The sequence below is a fragment of the Colletotrichum fructicola genome (assembly GCF_000319635.2).
Source record: "Colletotrichum fructicola Nara gc5 chromosome Unknown KSG_Nara_v1_contig11, whole genome shotgun sequence".
Lineage (NCBI taxonomy): Eukaryota > Fungi > Ascomycota > Sordariomycetes > Glomerellales > Glomerellaceae > Colletotrichum > Colletotrichum fructicola.
Genome location: NW_027094061.1, coordinates 1,862,160 through 1,885,235, shown reverse-complemented (window position 1 = coordinate 1,885,235; position 23,076 = coordinate 1,862,160). Strand labels below are relative to the sequence as shown.

At 51.4% G+C, this 23,076-nt stretch overlaps 7 protein-coding genes across 7 annotated transcripts; 2 read left to right on the top strand and 5 right to left on the bottom strand.

Moving 5' to 3' along the window:
• Positions 1-1,690: 1,690 nt before the first annotated feature.
• On the bottom strand, positions 1,691-2,932 carry klc-2-2 (Kinesin light chain; the record flags this gene model as incomplete). The annotated part of the gene is made up of 2 exons (XM_066153727.1): positions 1,691-2,376; positions 2,503-2,932. The coding sequence occupies 2 exons, from the start codon at positions 2,930-2,932 to the stop codon at positions 1,691-1,693; spliced, it is 1,116 nt and encodes a 371-aa protein (XP_066007078.1).
• Positions 2,933-3,183: 251 nt separating this feature from the next.
• On the bottom strand, positions 3,184-5,669 carry CGGC5_v017065 (uncharacterized protein; the record flags this gene model as incomplete). The annotated part of the gene is made up of 5 exons (XM_066153726.1): positions 3,184-3,195; positions 3,323-4,265; positions 4,314-4,496; positions 4,549-4,627; positions 4,676-5,669. 5 exons carry the CDS (start codon positions 5,667-5,669, stop codon positions 3,184-3,186), a joined length of 2,211 nt encoding a protein of 736 aa, XP_066007075.1.
• A 416-nt stretch (positions 5,670-6,085) lies between these two features.
• CGGC5_v017064 (uncharacterized protein) lies at positions 6,086-7,124 on the top strand (the record flags this gene model as incomplete). Its single annotated transcript, XM_066153725.1, has 7 exons — positions 6,086-6,110; positions 6,454-6,514; positions 6,598-6,619; positions 6,781-6,857; positions 6,926-6,937; positions 7,002-7,037; positions 7,097-7,124. The coding sequence occupies 7 exons, from the start codon at positions 6,086-6,088 to the stop codon at positions 7,122-7,124; spliced, it is 261 nt and encodes an 86-aa protein (XP_066007076.1).
• A 4,106-nt stretch (positions 7,125-11,230) lies between these two features.
• On the top strand, positions 11,231-12,139 carry CGGC5_v017063 (uncharacterized protein; the record flags this gene model as incomplete). The annotated part of the gene is made up of 4 exons (XM_066153724.1): positions 11,231-11,284; positions 11,396-11,453; positions 11,511-11,738; positions 11,793-12,139. 4 exons carry the CDS (start codon positions 11,231-11,233, stop codon positions 12,137-12,139), a joined length of 687 nt encoding a protein of 228 aa, XP_066007081.1.
• A 121-nt stretch (positions 12,140-12,260) lies between these two features.
• CGGC5_v017062 (Transposon Tf2-9 polyprotein) lies at positions 12,261-15,594 on the bottom strand (the record flags this gene model as incomplete). The annotated part of the gene is made up of 2 exons (XM_066153723.1): positions 12,261-12,431; positions 12,754-15,594. The coding sequence occupies 2 exons, from the start codon at positions 15,592-15,594 to the stop codon at positions 12,261-12,263; spliced, it is 3,012 nt and encodes a 1,003-aa protein (XP_066007082.1).
• A 56-nt stretch (positions 15,595-15,650) lies between these two features.
• Positions 15,651-18,008, bottom strand: CGGC5_v017061 (Retrotransposon-derived protein PEG10; the record flags this gene model as incomplete). The annotated part of the gene is made up of 1 exon (XM_066153722.1): positions 15,651-18,008. One exon carries the CDS (start codon positions 18,006-18,008, stop codon positions 15,651-15,653), a length of 2,358 nt encoding a protein of 785 aa, XP_066007079.1.
• Positions 18,009-18,807: 799 nt separating this feature from the next.
• CGGC5_v017060 (Transposon Tf2-6 polyprotein) lies at positions 18,808-22,485 on the bottom strand (the record flags this gene model as incomplete). The annotated part of the gene is made up of 1 exon (XM_066153721.1): positions 18,808-22,485. One exon carries the CDS (start codon positions 22,483-22,485, stop codon positions 18,808-18,810), a length of 3,678 nt encoding a protein of 1,225 aa, XP_066007080.1.
• Positions 22,486-23,076: the final 591 nt, after the last annotated feature.

The following is a 23,076-nucleotide window of genomic DNA, read 5'->3' as shown; positions in this document are numbered from 1 at the left end:
CCAATAGCAGCATAATGAATGTGGGATTAAGTTGGTTCTATTGCTCCGTGTAATCTGCTGGTCCTGCAGTAGATCTATATAAACGATTGGCGTTTATCCCTTGTAAGGCAATCCTGGCCTGAGTATGTCGTTAACTGAGTAATGACTGTAACCGGTGAGTTTCACCTAAGCGAGGGGATCCCTAGTTTTGACAGTGACACACTTCGACATGTTCCCTAGACTTCTCCTATGTTAATACAAATGTCACGGTCTATGGACCGGTGTTCGGCCTTCGGCAAGACCCTCAGCCACGACTCATTGGACCCACCAAATCCAATGGCGCATTTGCTAGAAGGTTCTAGGAATATCGACAAGGTCAATGGCAAGGTTATAAGAATGCCCAGGAAATAGGGAGAATACGGTTCTGTTTCCTGTTCTTCAAGAAGATTTATTGTACTCGTAGTAGTAGGCTAGACCAATGGCATCGACCTTGTCCTAGACCCTTACAACAAACGCCACGTACAAGCTGAGTGCCTCCGCCCCCTGGTCTTGAAGCGGCGGTAGCCCTTGCACGTCATGTGGATGGTAAGGGCCTGGTCAGCAACCACGGTACGGTAACTTCTACGGTAAGGGAGTGACTTCTGGCAGGGCCCGCCCGACTTATGCAACTACAATGTACCTGTCCCGAAGTTTCCCCGTACCGTACGGTAACGCTTATGGGGTCGCCTAATCGACCCCATAAGAAAAAGCGAAGTTACCGTAGAATTTGTATACAGAGGTTTGCAAAATCGGTTTTGCAAGTCTAAAAATTTAGTTGAGCACAGACCAGTCGGTCTTGGCGCGTACGGGGTACATTGCCAAACGGCTGGGGTACTTCTCTATGGAAAACAGTACATCAGCTGCAGAAGCCAGAACTGGCTTTTCACCTAAAATAGCTCTTGAAGGCAGCAAAGCCACCTACCTTTACTGCTGACTCTCAGCCCAAGGTATGGGGGTGTAGCAGCCCAAAAGTGCCTAACAGCCAAAATTGCAATCAACTTGCTTATACGCAACCCCACTACAGTAAAAGGCGTAATGGGTTTCGCGGGATTTCCTACTGAACATGTTTAATGGTGGTGGTGTGGAGCCACGGCTCATGTGGCTTAGCAGTTGACGCCCGTGACGCCCGTAGCGAGCAAGTACTCACAGCGCCGGCGTTAACATAGCCAGAATCCGAGAGCCAGAAATGGACGCAGCAAATAACCAATGAGACAGCCAGAAACGGCTTACTTGTAGGCTGCAGGGTCCCGTCCTGTCTTATAACGTAGCCAACTGTTGGGCCTGCTCTCCCCTCGCTCCCCCGCCCTACTCTCGTCTCGTCCCGGCTTTCTCTCACTGGCTTGAAGGGCTCTGTGGGTTCGTGACAACCACAGTTTCGCGATTACCGCTTCTTTACTTGGTCTTCTGTGCCCAGTATACGACGTTAAAACCAGCTTTACCTGATGGCTAAAGCTCTATATATGTTGATAGGAATGTGGAGAACAATTTAGACAATGACTGGTTCTAGGAACTAACTAACTATGTCGACGACGGCGCATCCCTCCTATGATACGCACGGGATGATGAATCGCAATGGCAAAAGTTGCTACCTGTCAAGATAGCACTTGCGCCCTATTCATTACAGTATAATTGCGCCTTCTGTATACATAAAAGCATCCATTGTCTAAGGGTATCATGGAATCTCATGGCTACTTTCCCCAAACTGTAGTTCCCAGTCGGACAGGGCTGATGCAGAAGATATGGTATGTGGATGATCCATACCAAGAACGTTCCCTCTGAGGCGAACGCAGTCTTGCAGAAGCTGAATAGCATCTTTCCAATGATTCTGGGACTTCCAAGTGTCAGCCAGGTTGTACATGCTCATCAGCGTGTCGGGGTGCTCCTCTCCAAGCACCCTTTTTCTCGTCTCTATTACCTGTACCTCCAGCTCCTCGGCCTCCTTCCATCGGCCTTGGTTCCTGTACGTCGACGCCAGGTTATTCATGCTCGTCAGCGTGTCGGGATGCTCCTCTCCAAGCACCCTTTTTCTCGTCTCTATTACCTGTACCTCCAGCTCCTCGGCCTCCTTCCATCGGCCTTGGTTCCAAAACGTCGACGCCAGGTTGGCCATGCTCGTCAGCGTGTCAGGATGCTCCTCTCCAAGCACCCTCAAACTCGTCTCTATTACCTGCACCTCCAGCTCCTCGGCCTCCTTCCATCGGCCTTGGTTCCTGTACGTCGACGCCAAATTATCTATACTTATCAGCGTCTCACGATGCTCCCCTCCAAGCACCCTCTTTTTCATCTCCATCACCCACACCTCCAGCTCCTCAGCCTCCTTCCATCGGCCTTGATTTTTATAAGTTAAAGCCAAGTTACCTTCACTAATAAGTGTGTCGGGATGCTCCTCTCCAAGCACCCTCTTTCTCGTCTCCATCACCCACACCTCCAGCTCCTCAGCCTCCTTCCATCGGCCTTGATTTTTATAAGTTAAAGCCAAGTTACCTTCACTAATAAGTGTGTCGGGATGCTCCTCTCCAAGCACCCTCTTTCTCGTCTCCATCACCCGCACCTCCAGCTCCTCGGCCTTCTTCCATCGGCCTTGGTCCCTGTATGTCGCCGCCAGATTGGCCATGCTCGACAGCGTGTCGGGATGCTCCTCTCCAAGCACCCTCTTTCTCGACTCCATCACCTGTACCCCCAGCTCCTCGGCCTCCTTCCATCGACCTTGGCTCCAAAACGTCGACGCCAGGTTGGCCATGCTCAGCAGCGTGTGGGGATGCTCCTCTCCAAGCACCCTCTTTCTCGTCTCTATTACCTGTACCCCCAGCTCCTCAGCCTCCTTCCATCGGCCTTGGTTCCAAAACGTTAACGCCAGGTTGTGCAGGCTCATCAGCGTCGAGGGATGCTCCTCTCCAAGCACCGTCTTCTTCATCCCCATCACCCGCACCTCCAGCTCCTCGGCCTCATTCTATCGGCCCTGATCCCTGTATGTCGACGCCAGGTTGGCCATGCTCGTCAGCGTCCAGGGATCCTCTTGACCTAGAATTTCTGTCTGAATGCTCACAGCCTCTTGCACCAACACCTCCGCCCTAGAATAGTTACCAAGCGTCACCAAGTACCACGACACATTTGTCAGTAACTTGCTCCATTCCAGCCGGTCGCTTTCTTCCCGAGGCCTTTTGTTTAAGATCGGCTCTATATGGGGCATCAGCGTTTGACACTTCTGCCACGTTTGAAATACGCCCGATGGGAAGTGTTCCGTGGCTGATTGAAGAAAGAGCGTCTTCCATTGGTCAGCAGAACCAAATTTTGAGATCCAAACTTTAGTACAAAATTGCACTAGCGAGTGCATCTCCAAGAGACCCGGCGTTGCTGTCATGGTAACGAGTGAGTAGTCCCGGAGCACGTCCAGGTCATCCTCGAAGTCGACATTGCTGGTTTCCCCGTGCTTATCGTTGGCCTCTTCAGAATCTATGTTGCCGCTGTTATAGTCGTGCAACATATACTCTGGGATATTTTGTGCTTGGAAAAAGCTCATCAGTGAAAGAAGGTTCGCCGCCCGCGGCTGCTCGTGTTTGATCTGCTCAAACGTCACCCGCCATGTCACAACAACGGAGTGAGATACGCCTTCGTAGCGCTGGATATCCCCTTGATTGCTGTGAAGGAGTGTCTCCTTTCGCTTTTCACTGTTGTGGAACTCCTCCAAATATGACTCGACGGTCACCCGGGGACTTCGTTTGTAGATGTATGCCGCTGCTTGGTTGATGGCGAGCGGAACATAGTCGAGGGTGTCGATCAGGCGCAACACAGCAGCCTCGTTATCATCTCGGCCAATTTTCTTTTGGAAGAGTTGTAGTGCCTGTGCTTCCTCCATTGTTGGGACTCTGAAAATCATCTTGACATTACCAGTCAACTCGTCCGCGGCGGCCCAGCTGCGCGACGTGATCAGGATCTTGCCGTTTTCTCTCTTAGGTAGATACGATAGATACGTTTCATTAGTATCCTTAGAGAGTAGCATCTTGACATCATCTGCATTGTCGATAATCATGAGCCACGGGCTTACATCCTCTCTTTCTAGCCAGTCCCGGACTAGCGCCAGGACATTAACGTTGGGGTCGCGGCGACGGGGAAGTGCTAGAACATCTGCTATAGAGCGGTAGGACTCTTCGAATGTCGCCTTCGTGCTTCCGTGGACCCAGAAGACGCTGGTTTTGGGTAAGGTAGCGTGGAGGTGGTGAGCAAACCGGATAGCCATCTGGGATTTGCTATCGCTCTATTAGCAGAGACCTTCCAGTGTAGCCATTGCGACTTACCCGAATCCGCCCATACCCACAAGAGCGAAGCGACTCCCAGGTCCCGCATACTGCTCTTGAATCCATCTCCAGATGTCGGACCGGTTCACAAAATCAGGGTCGGAAGGAAACGGTACGACGAAGTGAGGATTGCGGGCAATCGATAGGTCCTCGGTTTTGCCACGTTGTTCGACAAGAAAACCCCTAAAGAACTTAGAATAGAGTTCATTCGGGTGGATAAGCGGCCTAATCAAACCTTTGCTCGGAACACATCATCCCCACCACTGTTTTCATTTCATCCGTCGTCTGGGTCAACCGCTGTACATCTTTGTGAACTATTCTATATTAGACGTTACTCAGTAAACTGCGTGTAGAATACTAACTAGAACCAAGCACTTCGCCAATTGGCTTCTCAATTTCGACACTGGTTGGCGCAATCTGAAGTAAAAGATCCTTCGCATATGCTGCAGCTACCATGGCTGCAAAGCCTTGCCACGCCTTATTCTTGTGCGAGTCGGAATAGTCGCAGATTCCCCGGATGACTAGACATGGAAAGTGATTCATTAGGCCAGCGGCCTCCATCTCGAAGCAGGCAACGCCGTATTCAGCAGCCAGTTTGTCCCGGATTGTAGCGTTCTTCATGAGCTGATTTGCGCTGGCAATCAACCCATAGTGAATTGCAGGGTCGTCGGTGTGTTCAACTCGTTCGGCTCGGAGTATTATATGGGTTGGATCATCGCTGCATACTTTGGCGCATCCTTCTGACGTTTGCGGATGGATGATTTCCGATCGGTAGAGTCTGTCGCTTGCCGGAGGAGGCCGTGAGTACTCCCCCCGCAGTCGAGGCCATCGTTCCAACGCCTCGTCAATCGCGTTATTCAGCTGATGGCCTTTCCTCTTATATCGACTCTTGAGCGCGCTAACAGCTGTTCGTAGCAGCATGGGTGGTTGGTCTAAAAAGTCTGTATGCTGGAAGGAAATATCCTGGTCCTGCACTGCCTTGCCGAAGTCGTACTGGAAGACGCCACCTTTGCCTCCGTCGCGGCTGCTGACTACAACATCGCCAAGTCGCACATCATGTTTTGAGCTGGGCGCCCCTCCGCCGATGCCGACCATGAGTCCAATGCGCACATTTGGAAAGCTGTGCAGCATGTCTCGAGCCACAGTCCCAGCAGCGTTTGTACCGTACTCCCCATCCGGCAAGACAGCAATAACGACATTATGCCTCCCAATCTTGCCTAGAGCATAGTTGTTATTATCGTTTGGGGCAACTGGGGGACAGTCCTCATGTTCTTCGTCGAGAAAGGCTTGTGCCGCGTCGAACTCGGTGGGAAGAGCGCAGATCCAACCGACAGTGTAGGTTTTGGGATCAGTCATAGCCAGTACTTGTTTGAGTGAGAAATTGAGATGAGCGAGTGCTTGTAACGGAAGATGAAAGGGAATTGAGATAAGAAGAGCAAGGCGATGGAGCATGGCGGGTGTCCTCGTCTATTTGTTGGACGCAAGATCAGGCTGGCAGCAGTCAGCTAGATAGGAGCGGGGTGCTCGGGGGCTGCTCTATCGATTGATTGGCGAAGAGCATGCTAACCATGCCTCTTGGATGAAGCGCGAGAACCAATTGAGAAATGCCATGATATGTATGTCTGCAGCGGTGCAGCAACAGCTTGTTGATGCAGGGCATGGCGATGTTGTTATTGGCGCGCGGTGGTGCCAAGTGGAAGAGGATGCAGAACGCCTGCCACTCACAATTGAGCAGATGCGGGGTTGGTATTAAAATGGATTGGCTCGTCATCATGCTCCCAAGTCTGAGATCAGGCTGTCAGCCCGGCAGCGGATTGTCTTTCTCGAGGCGCGTGTTCTGAACGGTCCGCACAGAGCATGAGGCTTTTGAGGCAATCAGCTTGTTGTGAAATCCTTGCGTTAGCAGAGCCTTGATTAGGGACTGCTGTGCGACATCCAGTTGCGGTGTGCGAGACGGGAGTATGCATCCTAGCGCTGCGCCCCGCCTTACGTAAGTCGGCCTGCTCGTTTTCTAGCCGATAGAGATAGTTCGTAGCCTGTTACCAATACAAGCCACTTCACGCACGGTGTCATCATGACAGTTGACACCAAAGTGTCGTCGACAATTGAGGAGAGAGAAGGGAAAGCAATGGGACACCAGCCTGGCAGAAGAAATGGGCGTCCAGCGATTTCTGGTTAGGCAGGGACCCTGCAGTCAACAAGTAAGCCGTTTCTAGCTGTAATCATTACTTGCTGCGTCCAATTCTGGCTTTCTCGCATTCTGGCTCTGTTAACGCCTGCGCAGTGACTACTTGCCGGCTACGAGGGTAAGCTGCTAAGCCACACAAGCTACGGCTCCACACCACCACTACTAAACATGTTATCTGCAACATTTGGCGAAGCCCATTACGCCTTTTACTGTAAAAGACTCTACATATATCCAAACCAGAATAATCAGCTTCGGGATTTTTTTCCACTTCAGCCATAGTCATCCATCAGCAGGTACAGTGCACATACTCATGCCGCCCTCAACTCGCCTGTGTATCCCATCAACTGCTGTATGATGTCAGTACAAGATGACCCGCATTTTCTCCAAATTCGCCCTTTTCGATTTTTTTGACTGGTCGGAATAGGCTGGAGACCCAGTTTTCTTCGCATATCGATACACCGACGTCATGCAGCAGTCGATGGGATAGCGCCCTGTGCTAGGGATGTTAAAGATGCCCAGCCTAGCGCAGTGTTACGGTCAGCTATCCGACAGTAGGGTCTGCTAACAGAAGCTGGGGATTGACACGTTATAACAGTTCACTGAGGTCGTGGTCTGAGTCGTAGGTCGTAGGCTGATAGTAGATCGGTCGTCAGAGGCTAATGTCACGGTCTATGGACCGATATGAAGCTTCGGCTAGACCCTCAGCTATGGAATACTTTGGAAGGTTACAGAATATCGTGGAAGGTTATGAGAACCTTGTCGGCCCATACTCAATGGAAGCTTCTGGAAGAAGACTCACATGTATTTAAAGATGAGAAGGGCACCACTCTTTCCCAGAATGGTTCTTCTTTCCTCCAGCTTGGAATGCTCGTGTAAGGGTCTAGGACAAGGTCGGTGCCATTGGTCTAGCCTACTACTACGAGCTGTCACGGTCTATGGACCGATATGAAGCTTCGGCTAGACCCTCAGCTATGGAATACTTTGGAAGGTTACAGAATATCGTGGAAGGTTATGAGAACCTTGTCGGCCCATACTCAATGGAAGCTTCTGGAAGAAGACTCACATGTATTTAAAGATGAGAAGGGCACCACTCTTTCCCAGAATGGTTCTTCTTTCCTCCAGCTTGGAATGCTCGTAGTAGTAGGCTAGACCAATGGCACCGACCTTGTCCTAGACCCTTACAGAAGTCTCCATGCCCTGAACGGGCTGCCAGGAGATGGTGAAGGATCGCCCGTGGCAGGGTCAGTTCAGGAGGGCAGGCGAGGGAAGCCTTAAGCCCTAGTTGGGTGTGGCAGGACGTTGCCTCTTGCTTCCACCATCTTCTATGCTGGCGGTATATACGCTCTCTAGCAAGCCGTTTGATCCCTGATAGGGTAGCTAGTTGGCCCCTAGGGGCTGGCAGGGTTGTGCCCTCCTTAGCTAGGATGTCTGCTTCCTCGTTTCCTTTGATGCCCTGGTGCCCTGGGGACCAGTGGGTTTGTATGTTGTATATCCTAGCTGCCTCTTGGATCTCAAGGAAGGCAGCTTGTGAGGAGTCTGGGGCCATGCCTCGGATCCCCTGGATAACGCTGGTATTGTCGATACAGATATGTATAGGCTGCCCCTGGGAGGTAAGGAGGGCCCGTCGGAGCCCTGCCCTCGCCCCTTCGGCCTCGCCATCAAATACTTCTGCTATGCCGAGGCGTCCGCAGCCCTGGGCTATGCGTTTATTCTTACGGTAGATGACAAAGCCAAATCCTGTAGCGCCATCAGGGGCTTTAGAGCCATCTGAGTAGATGATAGTATGCTCTTTTGGCACCGTCTTGAGCCAGGCCTGGAAGATCCTGGCTGCTACTTCCTTCGTCTGTGTAACTATAAGGTTATAGGACCCTGGGAGGTATTGCGGCTGTAGAAGTGCTGGCCTTGGGCACTTAGGTAAGAGGCCAGCTGTCCTTTGGAGCCTGGTCTGCTGCCGCCCTGGCTGTAGAAGCCTTGGGACCAAGGGATGTTGTTGGTCAACCTTCTGTAGGCGTGTAGCGAAGCGTAGTCGCGCTGCCTCGAGGGCTACCTCTGCTGTAGGTAGGCCAGCATCTCGGATGAGGGCACTGGTTGGTGTGGTCCTCCAGACAGGTAGGATAGCCCTTGCTGCTGCTGTAATAACTCTTCCGACTCTACAGGCTAGACCCTTCTGCCCTGTGCCAACTGTAGCTATCTGTGAAGCAGTACTGCTACTAGTACTGTTGTTGCTGCTTAGAGCTGGCTTAGTCAGGCCTGCATACCAGGTTTCCGCTCCATATAAGGCTATCGGGAGGGCGCAAGCAATAGCTGCTTTTCGAACTGCAGCTGCTGGGAGCCCCCCTTTTGTGTTTGTAAGGTGCTGTAGGAAGTAGGCTACCTTCTTTGCTGCTGCTACCTTTATTCCTACATGGTGTTGGAAGGTGAGTCTCCTGTCAAACCAGACCCCTAACCATCTTACAGGCTTTGTTGAGGCTTTAATAGTCAGGCCTCTCGCTTGGATATCGGGTAGGTTTGTTGTCTGTTTATGTTTTCTGCTGAAGTGGATTGCCTCACACTTAGCTGGGTCAAAGGCGACCTTATTTTCTGTTCCCCAGCTGAGGATACTGGTGATCTCCTGGCCTAGGGTTGTAGCGTTCTCTTCTAGCGAGGGGCTAGTAGCTACTAAGCCTATATCATCCGCATAGCTAAACCGTAGCTTCTGATCATCAGCTAGGATATCAGCTATATAGAGCAGGAAGAGGATAGGTGACAGCGGAGAGCCTTGTGGTAGTCCACAGGATAGAGGGAAGTCCTCTGTAGTAGTATCCTCTAGCCTGACCCGGGCTGTTCGGCTAGAGGTGAAGGTGTAGATCAGCCTGATCAGACTGCTTGGCCAGCCCTGCTGCCGTAGCCTGATAATAAGTCGGTTTCGTAGGACGGAGTCAAACGCCCCCTTAACGTCCATTGTTGCTAGCGTGGCTGTAAGCCCTGCATCTAGAGCCCTCTCTATCTCATGGGTTAGGCAGGTTGTCAGGTCGACTGCAGCCCTCCCTGGTAAGGCTCCAACCTGCTGTGGGCTGGCGACCCCTTCTAGGATGGTAAGGTAGGCCATCCTTTTTGCTATCAACCGCTCTAAGCCTTTGCCTAAGCAGGATAATAGAGATATCGGGCGCCAGGACCCAGTCTTAGAGAAGTCTGTTTTCCCCGGTTTCTGGATCATAACAACCTCCGCTTTGCGGAAGGGTCTAGGGAAGTAGCCTACCTGTACGCAGGCCTGGAAGAGCTGCTGTATAGGCCTAGCTACTAAACCCCAGGTGCATTGTAGTAACTTTGTAGTAATCCTATCAGTCCCAGGGGTTGTAGTCTCTGTTAGAGTAGCCTGGCGTACTTCCTCTATACTAACTGTATCCTGCCAGGGTATAAGACGCCTTGTGACCACTGGGATAGCAAAAGGGTTCCCAGGTAGGTCATCTCTAGCGCTAAACCGTTCGAGTAAGGCCTTTCGTAAGGCTTGGGCTTTGTCGTAGGTGTTGCTGATCGTGTCTCCTTCTACTATTAGAGGCGGAGCTTTAACTGCTAGGCTTGACTTCCGCCAGCCTATGATCTTATATAGATCTTGGTCTGTCTTAGCCTCTTCAACCTTAGTAGTCCAGTAGGCGCGTTTTGCCCTTCTAACGGTTGTTAAGAAGACCTTTTGTTCCTCTAGGATAGGGGGAGGTATGACCAGCCCAGGTTCTTGGGCCTGTTGGCGCCTAGCCTTAATAGCAGCTTGGTGGGCTACTGAGCATTCTTCTGTCCACCAGGGGGCTCCCCTACCCTGATTAGTCCGTCTCTTGCCTACAGCTTGAATAGCTGTATAGAAGAGGCTGACTAGTTGGGCAGCTAGGGTGTCTAGCTCTGCTGGGCTGGGCAGTTCCCCTAGAGTAGGTAAGGCTGTAGCCCCAGCCTTTACTAGGTCGATCAGCCGTGGTAGGGCTGACTCTGGTACTGAGAGCTGGTTAGCCTGGCGTCCCTGTTCCTGGGCCCTACTCATAGGAATAATTGTTGTGATGGCTTCGTGGTCAGCCCCTGGGTGTAGGTGTGGGCTGATATAAGCCTCAGTAAAGGGGATATTTGAGAGGGTTAGGTCGAGGGTATGCCCGTGGGTATGGGTAGGGGCCCCAACCTCCCCAATAAACAGAAGATCGTAGCCTTCCGCCCATTCTGCAATATCGTCTCCTCGATTTCGGCTAGGGGACCCAGGTTCCCATGAGGAGTGGTGGGCGTTAAGGTCCCCAGCAATAAGGGCTCTCTCTGGCGGTTGGTAATCTAGAAGGAGGCTGGTTGCTTGGTTTATAGGCTCATCTGGCGGCCTATATATATGTAAGGGGCTGGCCCCTAGGTGTTACGGTCAGCTATCCGACAGTAGGGTCTGCTAACAGAAGCTGGGGATTGAGACGTAATAACAGTACACTTGGTCGTGGTCTGGGTCGCAGGTGGTAGGCTGTAGTAGATCGGTCTTCAGAGGCTAAGGTGATCAGTCTTAGGCTCAACAAGTAAGTCGCAGTGAAGGTAAGCTGAGAGTATCCGTGAGGATGAATACTAAGTTGATTGCTGAAGAGCTATGGAAGTCTGACCATGAGCCAGGCTCAGGGTCATACTATATACAAGTCTAATTCCGAACATGTTCCTTTGTACCTTGGGTCGATCTGGATCATTCTGATCCAGAATGATCGTTCGGCCCCCAAGTCGTGTTGGATCATATTGATCCAATATGATCGTTATCTTATCGTCACGTGACTTGGACCATAGTTCTTCCGTTTACCGAGTGAGTCCCTGTTGTTCCCGTGATCCTGCAGTACAAATGTCCTGTCCTAGCCGCCCGCTGCCTAAGTGGGTTGGTTATCTGTTATTCCTGCATATCGGGTCGTAACATCAGGTCCCCTCTCCAAAGGTCTTGTCCTCAAGACCCAACATAAGTAGGTCGTTGGTCCCAGGTTGGGGTCCCGTCAATCGTGCTTCCTGATTTATCCATGATGCTGACACCATGTCAGGTCGCGTTCAGAAGTCGGATTCTCGTGAGACTCGTCGTTCTCAGATTCAGCGCAATCGCAAGGCTCTTGGTGCTCTGGTCGATCACCGTGGTTACGACGCAATGCCTTGTTCCCCTTGTTTTCAGTACAATCGAGTGTGCAGAATGGACCTCACCAACTCGAAGCGTTGTGGTGAGTGTGTGAAGCGGGGTTTTTCGAATTGTGACGGTGGTGACGTGGCAAATGCTCGTGAGTTCCTTGGCATCTTAGTGTTTCCTGGTGTCGCTGATCTTGTCTTGATAGTGAATCGTTGTTTTAATGAGCAAAAGAAAGTGGAGCGGGAGGAGGAAGAGGCTGAGGAGGCGTTGGAGGTGCTGCAGACTCAGCTTGCTGCTGCTCTGAGTCGTTTGTCCCGTCTTCGGAAACAGAAGAGGTTTTTGAAGGAGCGTGGGTCGGATTTGATTCGTCGGGGAATGCAATCCGTTGATGAATGGGAGGCCGAGGAGCGTGCTCTGGAAGCTCAGGAGTCCCGAGTGATGGAGGATTTGTCGTTGTGGGGGGCCCAGACTGAGTCGGACTGGTCTTCCCTGGGTACGGGTTTTGTGGACTTGGGTATTCCTCCGAACGCGGGGTCTTCCGAGGTTTCCTAGTTGTTCTCCGGTGTTCCTAGGCGGATGAATGGTTTTCCTTGTCGCGGTCGATCTGCTTCTGTTGGTGGTTTGGTGAAGCGATGTGGGTGCTTGATTCGCTTATATCCAGCGTTCTTCTGGACTAGTATGACAGGTGCTGGTGTGACTTCTCGTTCTTGGTGTTGTTGCCAGTAGATCGTGAGTTCTTCTGCTGCGTTGGTGATGTTTTTGGCTGGTTCCCATGTGTTGTCTTCGTGTCCGTATCCTTTCCATTTGACGAGGTATCGATACCCTTCTGGCTCTTTGAGGTGGTCTATGATTCGTTCTACTTCGTATTCTGGTTCATTGTCTTCCACGATGATGAGGTCGTTCGTCCGTGATCCTTGTGGAGCTGGTTCGAGTAATGAGACATGGAATACTGGGTGACACTTCATGGTTTCCGGGAGTTCGAGTTCATAATTGACTGGTGAGATTACTCGTGAGATTTTGAAAGGTCCGAGTTTTTTGTAGTCGAGTTTGTCGTTTGGTCGTTTTGTTTTGATGTTTCGCCGTACGAGATAGGCGCTATCTCCCTCTTTCAAGGTTGGTCCCTCAATCCTTCGTTTGTTGCTGAATTTTGTCATTCTTTGTCGTACAAATTCAAGTTCTTTGCGTGTGTTTTCCTGGATATCCTTGATTTGCCGTACTGAGGCGACAGCCTTGATTGCAGTTGGCCCTGCTCGGGGTTCTCCATAGGCGGTAGGTTCAAATCCATAGTTGAGGTAGAAGGGGGATTCCTTGGTACTTTCTCCTACTGCGCTGTTGTAGGCGAACTGGGCTATTGGTAGCAGTACAACCCAATTGTCTTGGTTGTAGTTGACATAGGCGCGGAGGTAGGTTTCGAGGATCTGGTTGATTCGTTCTGTTTGTCCGTCGGTCTGCGGGTGGAATGCAGTGGACATTGATTGTTTGATGCCAAGGTGTGACATGATTGACTTCCAAAAGTTGGAGGTGAAGATCTTGTCTCTGTCTGACACAATTTCCTTGGGTGTTCCATGGTTGGCGATGATGTACTTAAGAAATGTGTAGGCACATTCTTCGGCGTTGCTTGCTTCTTTGTACGGGATGAAGTAGGCGTACTTCGTGAGTCGGTCCACAATGACAAGAACGCTGTCAAAGTGTGTTCCCGTAAGGGGTTCTCGAGACTTCGGTAGCTTGACGATAAAGTCGAGGGATATGGATTGCCAGGCGGTTTGCGGCACAGGCAAAGGTTGTAGCATACCATAAGGTTGATGTCTAGCGGGTTTGCTTTTGAGGCAGACCTCACAATCCTTAATTGCTTTTGCCACACGTTCTCTAGTGACCTTTTCTCCATATTGTTGTCGTAGTCGTTTCCAGGTTTTGGTGATTCCTTGGTGACCGTGTGCGGGGCGAGCATGAAATTCCATGATAGCTTCGTCGTCTAGCTCGCTAGTCAGGCTAGTACTAGATCGCCCAGCCATCATCAAGAGTTTGGTTGCTGGCACGAGGTCTCCGTCGTTGTTTCCTTTGAGAATCACCTGGGTTTCTTCAGGTACCGGGACGTTGTAGTCCGGCCTTCGGCTAAGAGCGTCGGCTTTGCCATTGTCTGATCCTTTGCGGTGGATGATTCGGAAGTTGAATTCTGATAAGAATTCCGACCATCTAATCTGTCTTTTATTCAACACTTTCGAAGTCGTGAAGTGTGAAAGGTTCTTGTGATCTGAATACACAAGTACTTCGTGGGTGGTTCCCGAGAGCTCGGGTCTCCATTCCTTAAAGGCTTCAATGATTGCCATGAGTTCCTTATCGTGGATCTGATAGTTGAGTTCGGGTCCGTGGAGCTTGCGAGAGAAGAAGGCGCACGGATGTAGTCGTCCTTCTGAGTCCCGTTGAGATAGTTGCGCTCCGATCGCATAGTCGGATGCGTCGGGTTCTACTTCGAACTGTTTTGTCGGATCTGGGATGACTAAGACGGGTTCGCTGGCGATGAGGTCTTTGATCTTCTGGAATGCTGTTCGTTGTGGTTCTTCCCATGTAAAGGGCGTGTCTTTGCGGCTGAGGTTTGTGAGAGCCGCGTTGATCTTGCCATAGTCTTTGATGAATTTGCGGTAGAAGTTGACGAAACCTAGGAATCCTTGGACTTCCTTGAGGTTGTTGGGTACCGGCCATTCCTTGATGGCTCTGACTTTGTTTTCTGACATGCAGACTTTGCCAGGGGTGATGGTAAATCCGAGGTATTCCACTTTTTGTGCGTGAAATTCGCTTTTCTCAGGTTCGACCAACAGCTTGGCTTTTTGGAGAGCTTGTAAGACATGGTGCACGTCTTCTTTGTGTTTTTCAAGTGTTGGTGAGAAGATGAGAATGTCGTCGAGATAGACTACTACACAAATATCGACGTACTTGCGTAGGACTTGGTTGATCATGTTCTGAAAAGTCGCAGGGGCGTTGGTAAGACCGAAGGGCATGACGAGGTACTCGAAATGTCCTTTTCGTGTCCTGAAGGCGGTCTTCCATTCTTCGCCTTGCTTCATTCTGATCAGGTTGTAGGCTCCTTTGAGGTCGAGAGCTGTAAACCAGTTGGCTCCGTGGAGGAGTCGTCTCATTTCGTCGATGAGGGGTAACGGGTATCGGTTTTTGATCGTCATCTCGTTGAGCATGCGATAATCGACGCATAATCGTAATTTTCCGTTCTTTTTGGGTACGAACAGGATTGGGCTTCCTGCTGGTGACGTTGAGGGTCTGATGTATCCCTTCTTGAGGTTTTCTTCGAGGTATTTGTCTAGGGCTTCCATCTCTGTCTGGTTGAGTCCGTAGATTTTGTTGAAGCGTGGTTCCTTTCCTTTCTGGAGGGGTATTTCGTGGTCGAAGCTGGTGTGTTCGGGCAGTCCGGTTTCTAATTCGGCTGCAAAGAGTTTCTCGTAAACTCTGTATTCTTCTGGGATAGACAGAAGTGGATCATTCTCTTGTTCAAGATCCGTTGTTGTCAATGGTTGTGACGTGGCTTCTTTTGCCTTGAGGTAGCAGATGTATCGTTTTGCTGTTTCCTGCTGTATCGGCTCGTTTGAGGCCTGGTTTTGACAGGGCTGCTCAGGGACTGAGTCGTCGTGGTCCCAATGGAGTTGGCCTTTGCTCCAATCTATCCGTGGGTTACTTGTTCGTAGCCAGGGTAATCCTAGCACTATGTCGTATGTTCCTAGATCGGCAATGTCGAATTGGATTCTTTCTTTTCGATTCAGGTAGCTCATCTCGAGGGGCGCAGTCTCATTGTAGATGGTACCTCCTTCGTACTTGAATTCTTCTCCTTCTGCCGTGTGTAACTGATAGGGTCGCTCTTTTCCTCCCCATTGTACTTCTAGCCTATTGATGGCTCGAGGGGCGATGTAATTAGCTTCAGCTCCGCTGTCAATCAGCGCGAGTGTTGTTTGTTCGTTGATGGTGACTTCGAGTTCTATGTTGTTCTTGTGTCCTTGTGACATTTGGTGGATGAACCTTTTCCTTGTTGCCTGTCGTGGTTCTTCGTCGGTAGGCGAGTCTAGTTTTTTGACTGCCCTGAGTGTCCTGGGTAGGTAATTTGCTTTCCTTCTCGTCGTGCCTTCGTGAGGCTGTTCTCGCGGATCTTGATCTGCGGGGGTCTTGGTCCGTTCTTCATGACTCTCCATGCGCGTGCTTTTTCTTGGTAGTGTACTTGGCACTCGTCTTGTTGGCGTTCGTCCCACTTCATGTCGTTGTCATGTTGACGTCTCATAGGAAACTGAGGGCTGGGTCTGAAGACTGCGAGGTTATCTTCAAACAGTACCATGGTCCATCCGATCATGGCGGATGTCGAGTAAATCTCGCGGATGGGCTCGTCGTTGTGTCTTCTGGGGTAGAATTGGTAGTCGTGCTTTTCTCCCATGTGTTCTTTGCATCTGTCGTGGAAACACTGGGGCCAGAAGAGGGTTTGGTGAAGTCGGTGGTTGCTTCTCAGCGCGGGGTGGTCTTCCGTGTGTAGCTGAGGGGTGTAGTCCCGATCTCGCTGATTTGCCGAGGTGCCGTAAAAGTGGCGTTGTTGCTTGTCTTGAAGCATGTCGATTTCCTGGTGCTTCAGGAGTTGCTTGATTCTGTTTTCCTGGTCGTCAGGTTCCTCTTCAGAGCTAGAGTCGTCCACACTGGGGGTGAACCCATAGGTGATCTCTGTCTGAGTACGTTGTTGGGCAACATCGCGAGGTTCGTCCGAGTCATAGGGTGAACTTTCGCCTTCTCCAAAAGTCCAGTTGCTGGTCATACTGAGAAGTTGTTGTTCTGTCAGAGGATCATGCTGATGTTCTGGTTCTTCCTCTGATTCTTGTTGGCGTAGACGCGTTTGTCGGGTATCTTCATGTGAGGTGATTGGTTCTAGTCGCTGGATTCGTAGCATCTCGTTGAGTTGTTCAACTGGCTTTCTGGCGACTCTGCTGTTGCTGGAATGCATCATTGCCAGGGTTCTGGGGCGAGTATCCGGGGCACTCATGTCGTATCCGGATCGTCCAGGGTTGCTGTCCCTTGGGTAGTGTCCTGACATTTCTTTGTCTTCGAGGTGGATTCGGCAGTCATCGTCGTAGCATCCGGTCCAAGATTGGGATGCATGTGAGGCTTTTGCAATCGTGTTGACTTGTCGAGGTCGTTCGGCTACTGGTTTCCAGGGAAGTTTCTTGGGTTGTCTGCAGTCTTTGGCGATGTGGCCTTGCTTGTTGCAGTTGTAGCACTTGGGGTTCCAAGGCTTCCTGTCGTTGGGTTTAGTCATCATGCTGAGATCCATGGGTCCGCTGTGTTGTCCGTAAGCGGTGCTTTGTCGATTGTTGTTCCAGTTGCTGCGGGGTCTGTTGTCGTTCCGCTGGTTGTTGAACTTGTGCTGGGGTTGCCACTGGTACTTGCGTCCCGTGTTGGGTCCTTGTCGTTTTTCGCCCTTTTCTTTGCGTCGTTCGAATAGCCTGTTGTCGATCTTGATTGCGAGGTCGGCATACTGAAGGAAGTCTTCGGGGCGATCGATCTTGACGATTTCGTCCTTGACTTCGTCTTTAAGTCCCTGATAGAACATGAAGATCTTGGTTTCCTCGGTGAGGTCGAGCTGAATGCTGAGCTGTCTGAACATGGCGGCGTACTCCTTGGTTGACTTAGTCTGTCGCAGTTGTGCGAGATCTCTTTCAGCTTGTCGCTTTTCATCGGGGTCCTGGAAGAGAGATCGTAGGGCATCTTCGAATCCCTGAAAACTGCTGTAGATGTCTCGGGTCTCAGTGGAGCACTCGTCCAGGGTTTCGTACTTGAGGAATTCTTCCTGGATGGGTTCAAACCATTTGAGGGCTCGTCCTCGTAGGTAAGTGGCGGCATGGACGACTTTCTCGGTTTGACTGGTGAAGTCTCCATGGTGGAAGTTTTGGTAGTTCTTGACTTGGATCAGGAATGACTTGAGTTGTCCAGGGGTGCCGTCATAGGTGATCGGGGCGCTGAGCTTGAGTTTCTGTCGTCCTCCAGTGGGGGTAGTGACGATGTTGGCAGCGGCCCGAAGGGTGTTGACTTCGTTCTGTAGTTCCTGTATGAGAGGGTTGCTGCCTTGTCCTCCTAGGCGAGCGATTCCGTTTTCGAGGTCCGTAAGTCTCTGGGGTCCGTTGCCGAGCTCCTGGATCATCTGTTTGAGGCCCTGGAGTTCGTTGGCGGTTTCGTTGTACATGGCCTGGACCTTAGCAATGTCGTCGTCTCCTTTCTTGACTCGGGCTCGAAGCTTGTCGTAGGTTTCCTTTTTGAGGGTGACTTCGTCGTCCGAGTCCACTGCCATCGGAGCTCCCTCGAGTTCCTCAGCCAGGCTCTTGACAGGCTGTTTGGAGGAAGAAGAGCTTCCCGGAGTGGGTGACTTGGCGGAGGCGCGTGAAGACATTCTTGTCTGTACTGTTAGTAGGTTTCAATGGTCAACTTACTGAACAGGAGCAATCAAAGTGTTACGGTCAGCTATCCGACAGTAGGGTCTGCTAACAGAAGCTGGGGATTGAGACGTAATAACAGTACACTTGGTCGTGGTCTGGGTCGCAGGTGGTAGGCTGTAGTAGATCGGTCTTCAGAGGCTAAGGTGATCAGTCTTAGGCTCAACAAGTAAGTCGCAGTGAAGGTAAGCTGAGAGTATCCGTGAGGATGAATACTAAGTTGATTGCTGAAGAGCTATGGAAGTCTGACCATGAGCCAGGCTCAGGGTCATACTATATACAAGTCTAATTCCGAACATGTTCCTTTGTACCTTGGGTCGATCTGGATCATTCTGATCCAGAATGATCGTTCGGCCCCCAAGTCGTGTTGGATCATATTGATCCAATATGATCGTTATCTTATCGTCACGTGACTTGGACCATAGTTCTTCCGTTTACCGAGTGAGTCCCTGTTGTTCCCGTGATCCTGCAGTACAAATGTCCTGTCCTAGCCGCCCGCTGCCTAAGTGGGTTGGTTATCTGTTATTCCTGCATATCGGGTCGTAACACTAGGCTTGTTCAACGTAGAGGTGCCGTCGATTGACTATTCTAAGCTGAAGAAGGAGGAAAGGACTTTACAGGGATAGGCGCCTAGCAGCAGTGATGCAGACCGGGGCTAGGCGGTGTGCTACAGCAGAATAGTGGATCCGGCGGAGCCGGATCTCGGTAGCTGCTCCGGCAAAGCCGGAGATCTCGGCCGGGCTCTAGCCCGTTACATTACCTCCCCGCTCCCCTCCGGCGGCGCGTCCGTGGCGCTAGAGCTGGGTCTCCGTCGTGCTTCATCGCAGGGCCGTAACGTTGTTCGTAAGCCTCCATCGCTTCCGTCCCCTGGAGCGTCTCGATAGGCTCCCAGGTTCTCTCTGCGTATCCTTCCCACTTAACCAGCACTTCACGGCGTCTCCCACGCCCTCGACGCTTCCAGGCGGCGGCGTCGATACTCTCTACATTCCAGGTCTCCTCGCCTTCGTCATCTATAATTGGGGGCGGCTGCTCGTCGTCTAGCGTTTGCCCAGGTAAAGGGTCGTTACCTGCACGCTTCAGGGTATCCACGTGGAAGCGTGGGTATATAGCCGTTGGCACGTTAAGCTCTACCACGTATGGTGAGATAACCTTCGTAACGGTATACTTATGGTGCAACCAATCCAGTTTCTTGCATGGCCTAGGAGACCTGTAGTGGCCCATGTGAAGCCAGACTTTGTCGCCTGCTTCTAGTCTCTCCGTAGGCTGGCGCTTCCTGTTAGCCAGCTCCTCATAGCGTTGCTGCGTTGAGGCAAGGGTCGACCGTGCCATATCCATCACGTCCTGGAGCCTTGTTACCAACTTGCGTGCCAGGTCCTCGCGACGGCCCCCATGGTCTTCTGGGTCTGCCTCTTGAACCCGGACAGGCTCTGGGTGGTATCCGTGTTCTAAGAAGAAGCTGCTCATGCCTATAGCGCTGCTATCGCGGCTGCAGAGCGCTAGTTGAGCTGCTGGGAGGTTATTCGCCCAATCCTTCTGCGAGTAGGTAATGTAATTGCGTAGGTAGGCCTGGATCTCTTGGTTCATCCTTTCTGGGCCGCCATCAGTCTGTGGGTGATAGGCAGTACTGAGCCGCTGTTCTATTCCTAAAAGCTTGCAGAATTGCCGCCAGAAGCGGCTCGTCCAGTTGCTTCCTCTGTCGCTCACGATTGAAGTAGGGACGCCGTGGAAGCGGAAGTGGCAGCTCAGGAATCGTTCAGCGCAGGCTTCAGCTTCCATACTTTCCATAGCTTCAAGGGTTACGCCTTTTCCTAGCCGGTCGATAATTACCCAAAGGTATCGCTCACCCTTATCCGTAAGGGGAAGGTCGGTAATGAAATCCATAGCGAGGTCGCTTCGTATACGCTGCGGTATTGGTAGAGGTTTCAGAAGTCCTTTTCGATGCTCTCTCCAGATGTGGCTTCGCCCGCAGCCATCGCAATTGCGGCAGAAGCGTCGTACTAGCTGTGACTGGCCAGGCCAGTAGAAGCGCCTACTGACTAACGCGAGGGTATTATCTCTACCAGGGTGGCCACTAAGTACTGAGTCGTGGCTGCTTTGAACGATACGAGTACGTAGTGTGTTCGCCTCGCTATCTAGGTCTTCGCTACCTGGTACCCAGATCCGGTCTCTGAATAGTAGTCGGTTGCCATTATCGATCTCACACTCAGCAATCTGGACCTTTAGCTTGAGGCTAGGAGGGAAGCTTCTTTCTCGTTGTTTCACAGCATTATATGCCTGCTGGTAGACTTGGTCTTGCCCTTGGGTCTGGTCCCAGAGTTGCTGTAGTTCCTTATCGTCGGTGAACACAAGCACTGATGGGGCTGCCTCTACGCGTCGTGTACGCGTTGAGGTAAGGGCTACTTCGGGAAGAAGCTGGAGAATCCGGCCTTGTTCGCGCTCGTCCTCTAGAGACGTAGGTACGTCTTGTTCGCGTCTAGAGAGTGCGTCTGGCACTACTGCTTCACTTCCTGGCCGGTACTGTATCTCGAAGTTGTACTGAGACAGCTCCTCTGCCCATCGGCTTTGTCGTTCTGTGAGCCTCTGCTTTGTCATGAAGTACTTCAGGTTCTTATGATCAGATAGAACCTTGAACTTATTGACGCTCTGCAGTTCCGCTCTCCATGCTCGTAGGCAGCTAATAATAGCTAGCATCTCCTTATCGTGGATTGGGTAGTTGAACTGGGCGGCATTCAGCCGCTGCGAGTGGTATGCTACTGCGTGACGTCTCCCATGCTCATCTTCTTGTGACAGTACTCCTCCAAGGGCGAAGCCTGAGCAGTCAGCCTCAACGTAGGTTGTACGCTCAGGGTCTAGTTGATGTAGGATAGGCTTGGCTGCAAAGATCCTCTTAAGCTCCTGGAATGCTACTTCCTGCTCTTTACCCCAGTGGAATAGGACGCCCTTCTTTGTAAGAGATATAAGGGGTCCAGCAATCTCTGAGTATGCTGGGATGAAGATCCGATAGTAGTTTGCAAACCCTAGGAAGCTTCTAACTCCCTTAACCGTCTTTGGCGCAGCCCATTCCTTGATTGCCTTCAGCTTCTCAGGATCGCAGGAGATGCCTACTCCTGCGGTGATAATGAACCCTAGGTACTTGACTGTCTTCACAGAGAACGCACACTTATGAGGGTCTAGCCGGAGCCCTGCAAGAGCAAGCTTCCGTAGTACTAGCTTAACCTTTGCTTCGTGGTCTTGCCGTGAGCCGTTTGAGTAGATCAGTACGTCGTCCATATATGCCGTAGCGAAATCGTCTAGGTACTCTCGAAGCACTCCGTTGATATATCGTTGAAATGTAGCGGGGGCTCCTGTAAGCCCAAAGGGTACAACTAGCCATTCGAATAGCCCATATCTTGTCCTGAAGGCCGTCTTATGCTCCTCTCCTTCAGCAATTCGTATCTTATGGAACGCTGCAACCACATCCAGTTTCGTGAACCACTTAGCAGCACTAACAGTGCGTAGTGTCTCTTGGATTAAGGGGAGAGGGTATCGGTCGCGCTTAGTGAGTTCATTAAGGGCGCGGTAGTCAACACAAAAGCGTATCCCTCCCCCTGGTTTACGTACGAACAGTACTGGTGCTGATGCCTCTGAGCTGCTGGCGCGGATAAAGCCTTTATCCAGTAGGTCTCGTAGGGTCTTACGGAGGACGAGGAGTTCTTCTCGTGACATGCTATAGAGCGGCCCCCATGGTAGTACAGTCTCATTACCACTACTATCCTGTTTGATAGGGATCTTATGGTCGACCCCAGGACGATGTGGTGGAAGGTTGGCGGCTTCGTCAGGTTGGAACAGCTTGTGGAACTCAGCTAGTATAGCTGGCGGAAGGAGGGCCTTTAGATCTGCCTTCTCAGTCTTCTTCGTAAGGGCCTTCTGTATATCTGCTAGGCTGATGGCTCGGACTTCGTATCCTGCAGTTCGTTTGGTGTCTCGTTGTGCTCTCCTATAGAGTGCAGTGAAAGGAGCTCCTGGAAGGAGACGCGCGGCTCTGATCTCCCTTACTCGATCTGGTTCTTCTTCGCCTTTTAAGCGTAGGTCTACGCCACCCCTCCTATGCCGTATCCGTTGTGCAGCGGCATCGTATAGAATACGGTTCCTCTCCATCCAAGGCTTCCCTAGGAACAGGTCGTCACCAAGGCTACGTACGGTATATGCAAAGATCTTCTCATCATAACCACACAGCTCTAGGTTGAAGACAACTACACCTGTTGCTTTTGTAGCGCCTGTAGCGTCGCTAAAGCTGCCTAGCAGCCGCTCAGAGCGGTCTACTACCGGTAGGCGGAGCTTACGGGCGAGGTCGTGGTCGATAAGGGAGTATAGATCGCACCCAGTGTCTACTAGGGCGTCTGCTTGAGTGCCCTTGTGTATGCGGGTAGTGATCACTGCTGATTTGCTGCTCATGTGATGCTTGAACTGCTTCCATTCTGTAATGTCACTAGGCTTGGCCTCTAACGCCCGACTTCGCGTTAGAGTTACTCTTTTCCCGAGCTCTCTTCAGCTTCAGAGCTTCCTAGCTCCTCTATAGCATTACTATCGCTGCTCTCCTCTCGCCTCTTAGCTTTCTCAACCTTCTTGACCTTCTTAGGCCCTGAACGTCTTGGCTTAGGGCACCGTGTAGCAATATGGCCGATCTTATTGCAGTTATAGCATTTACGGTTATCTTTCTGGGGCCTTATGTTGTCTTCTGATGAGGAAGAGTCGCTGCGGTAGCGCTGTGACTTTGCGGCTCTTCTGGGCTCCTTAGTCCGGCTGACTCCAGCCATGAGGGTGTCCCCATCGGCATCTCGGTATCGTCGTCGTTCGTGACGTTCCTGGTAGGTCCTACTATCTAGCCCTGACCCTATTATCATAAGGACCCGGGCGTATTCTGGGTAGGTTTTCGGGGGATCGATTACACTAATTAGACGGTCCCGCAGAGTGGAGTTCAGGGCTCCTTTCAGATAGTTGATTCTGACTGCGTCTGCCCAGTGTCCTCCTCCACCTTCTGCTAAC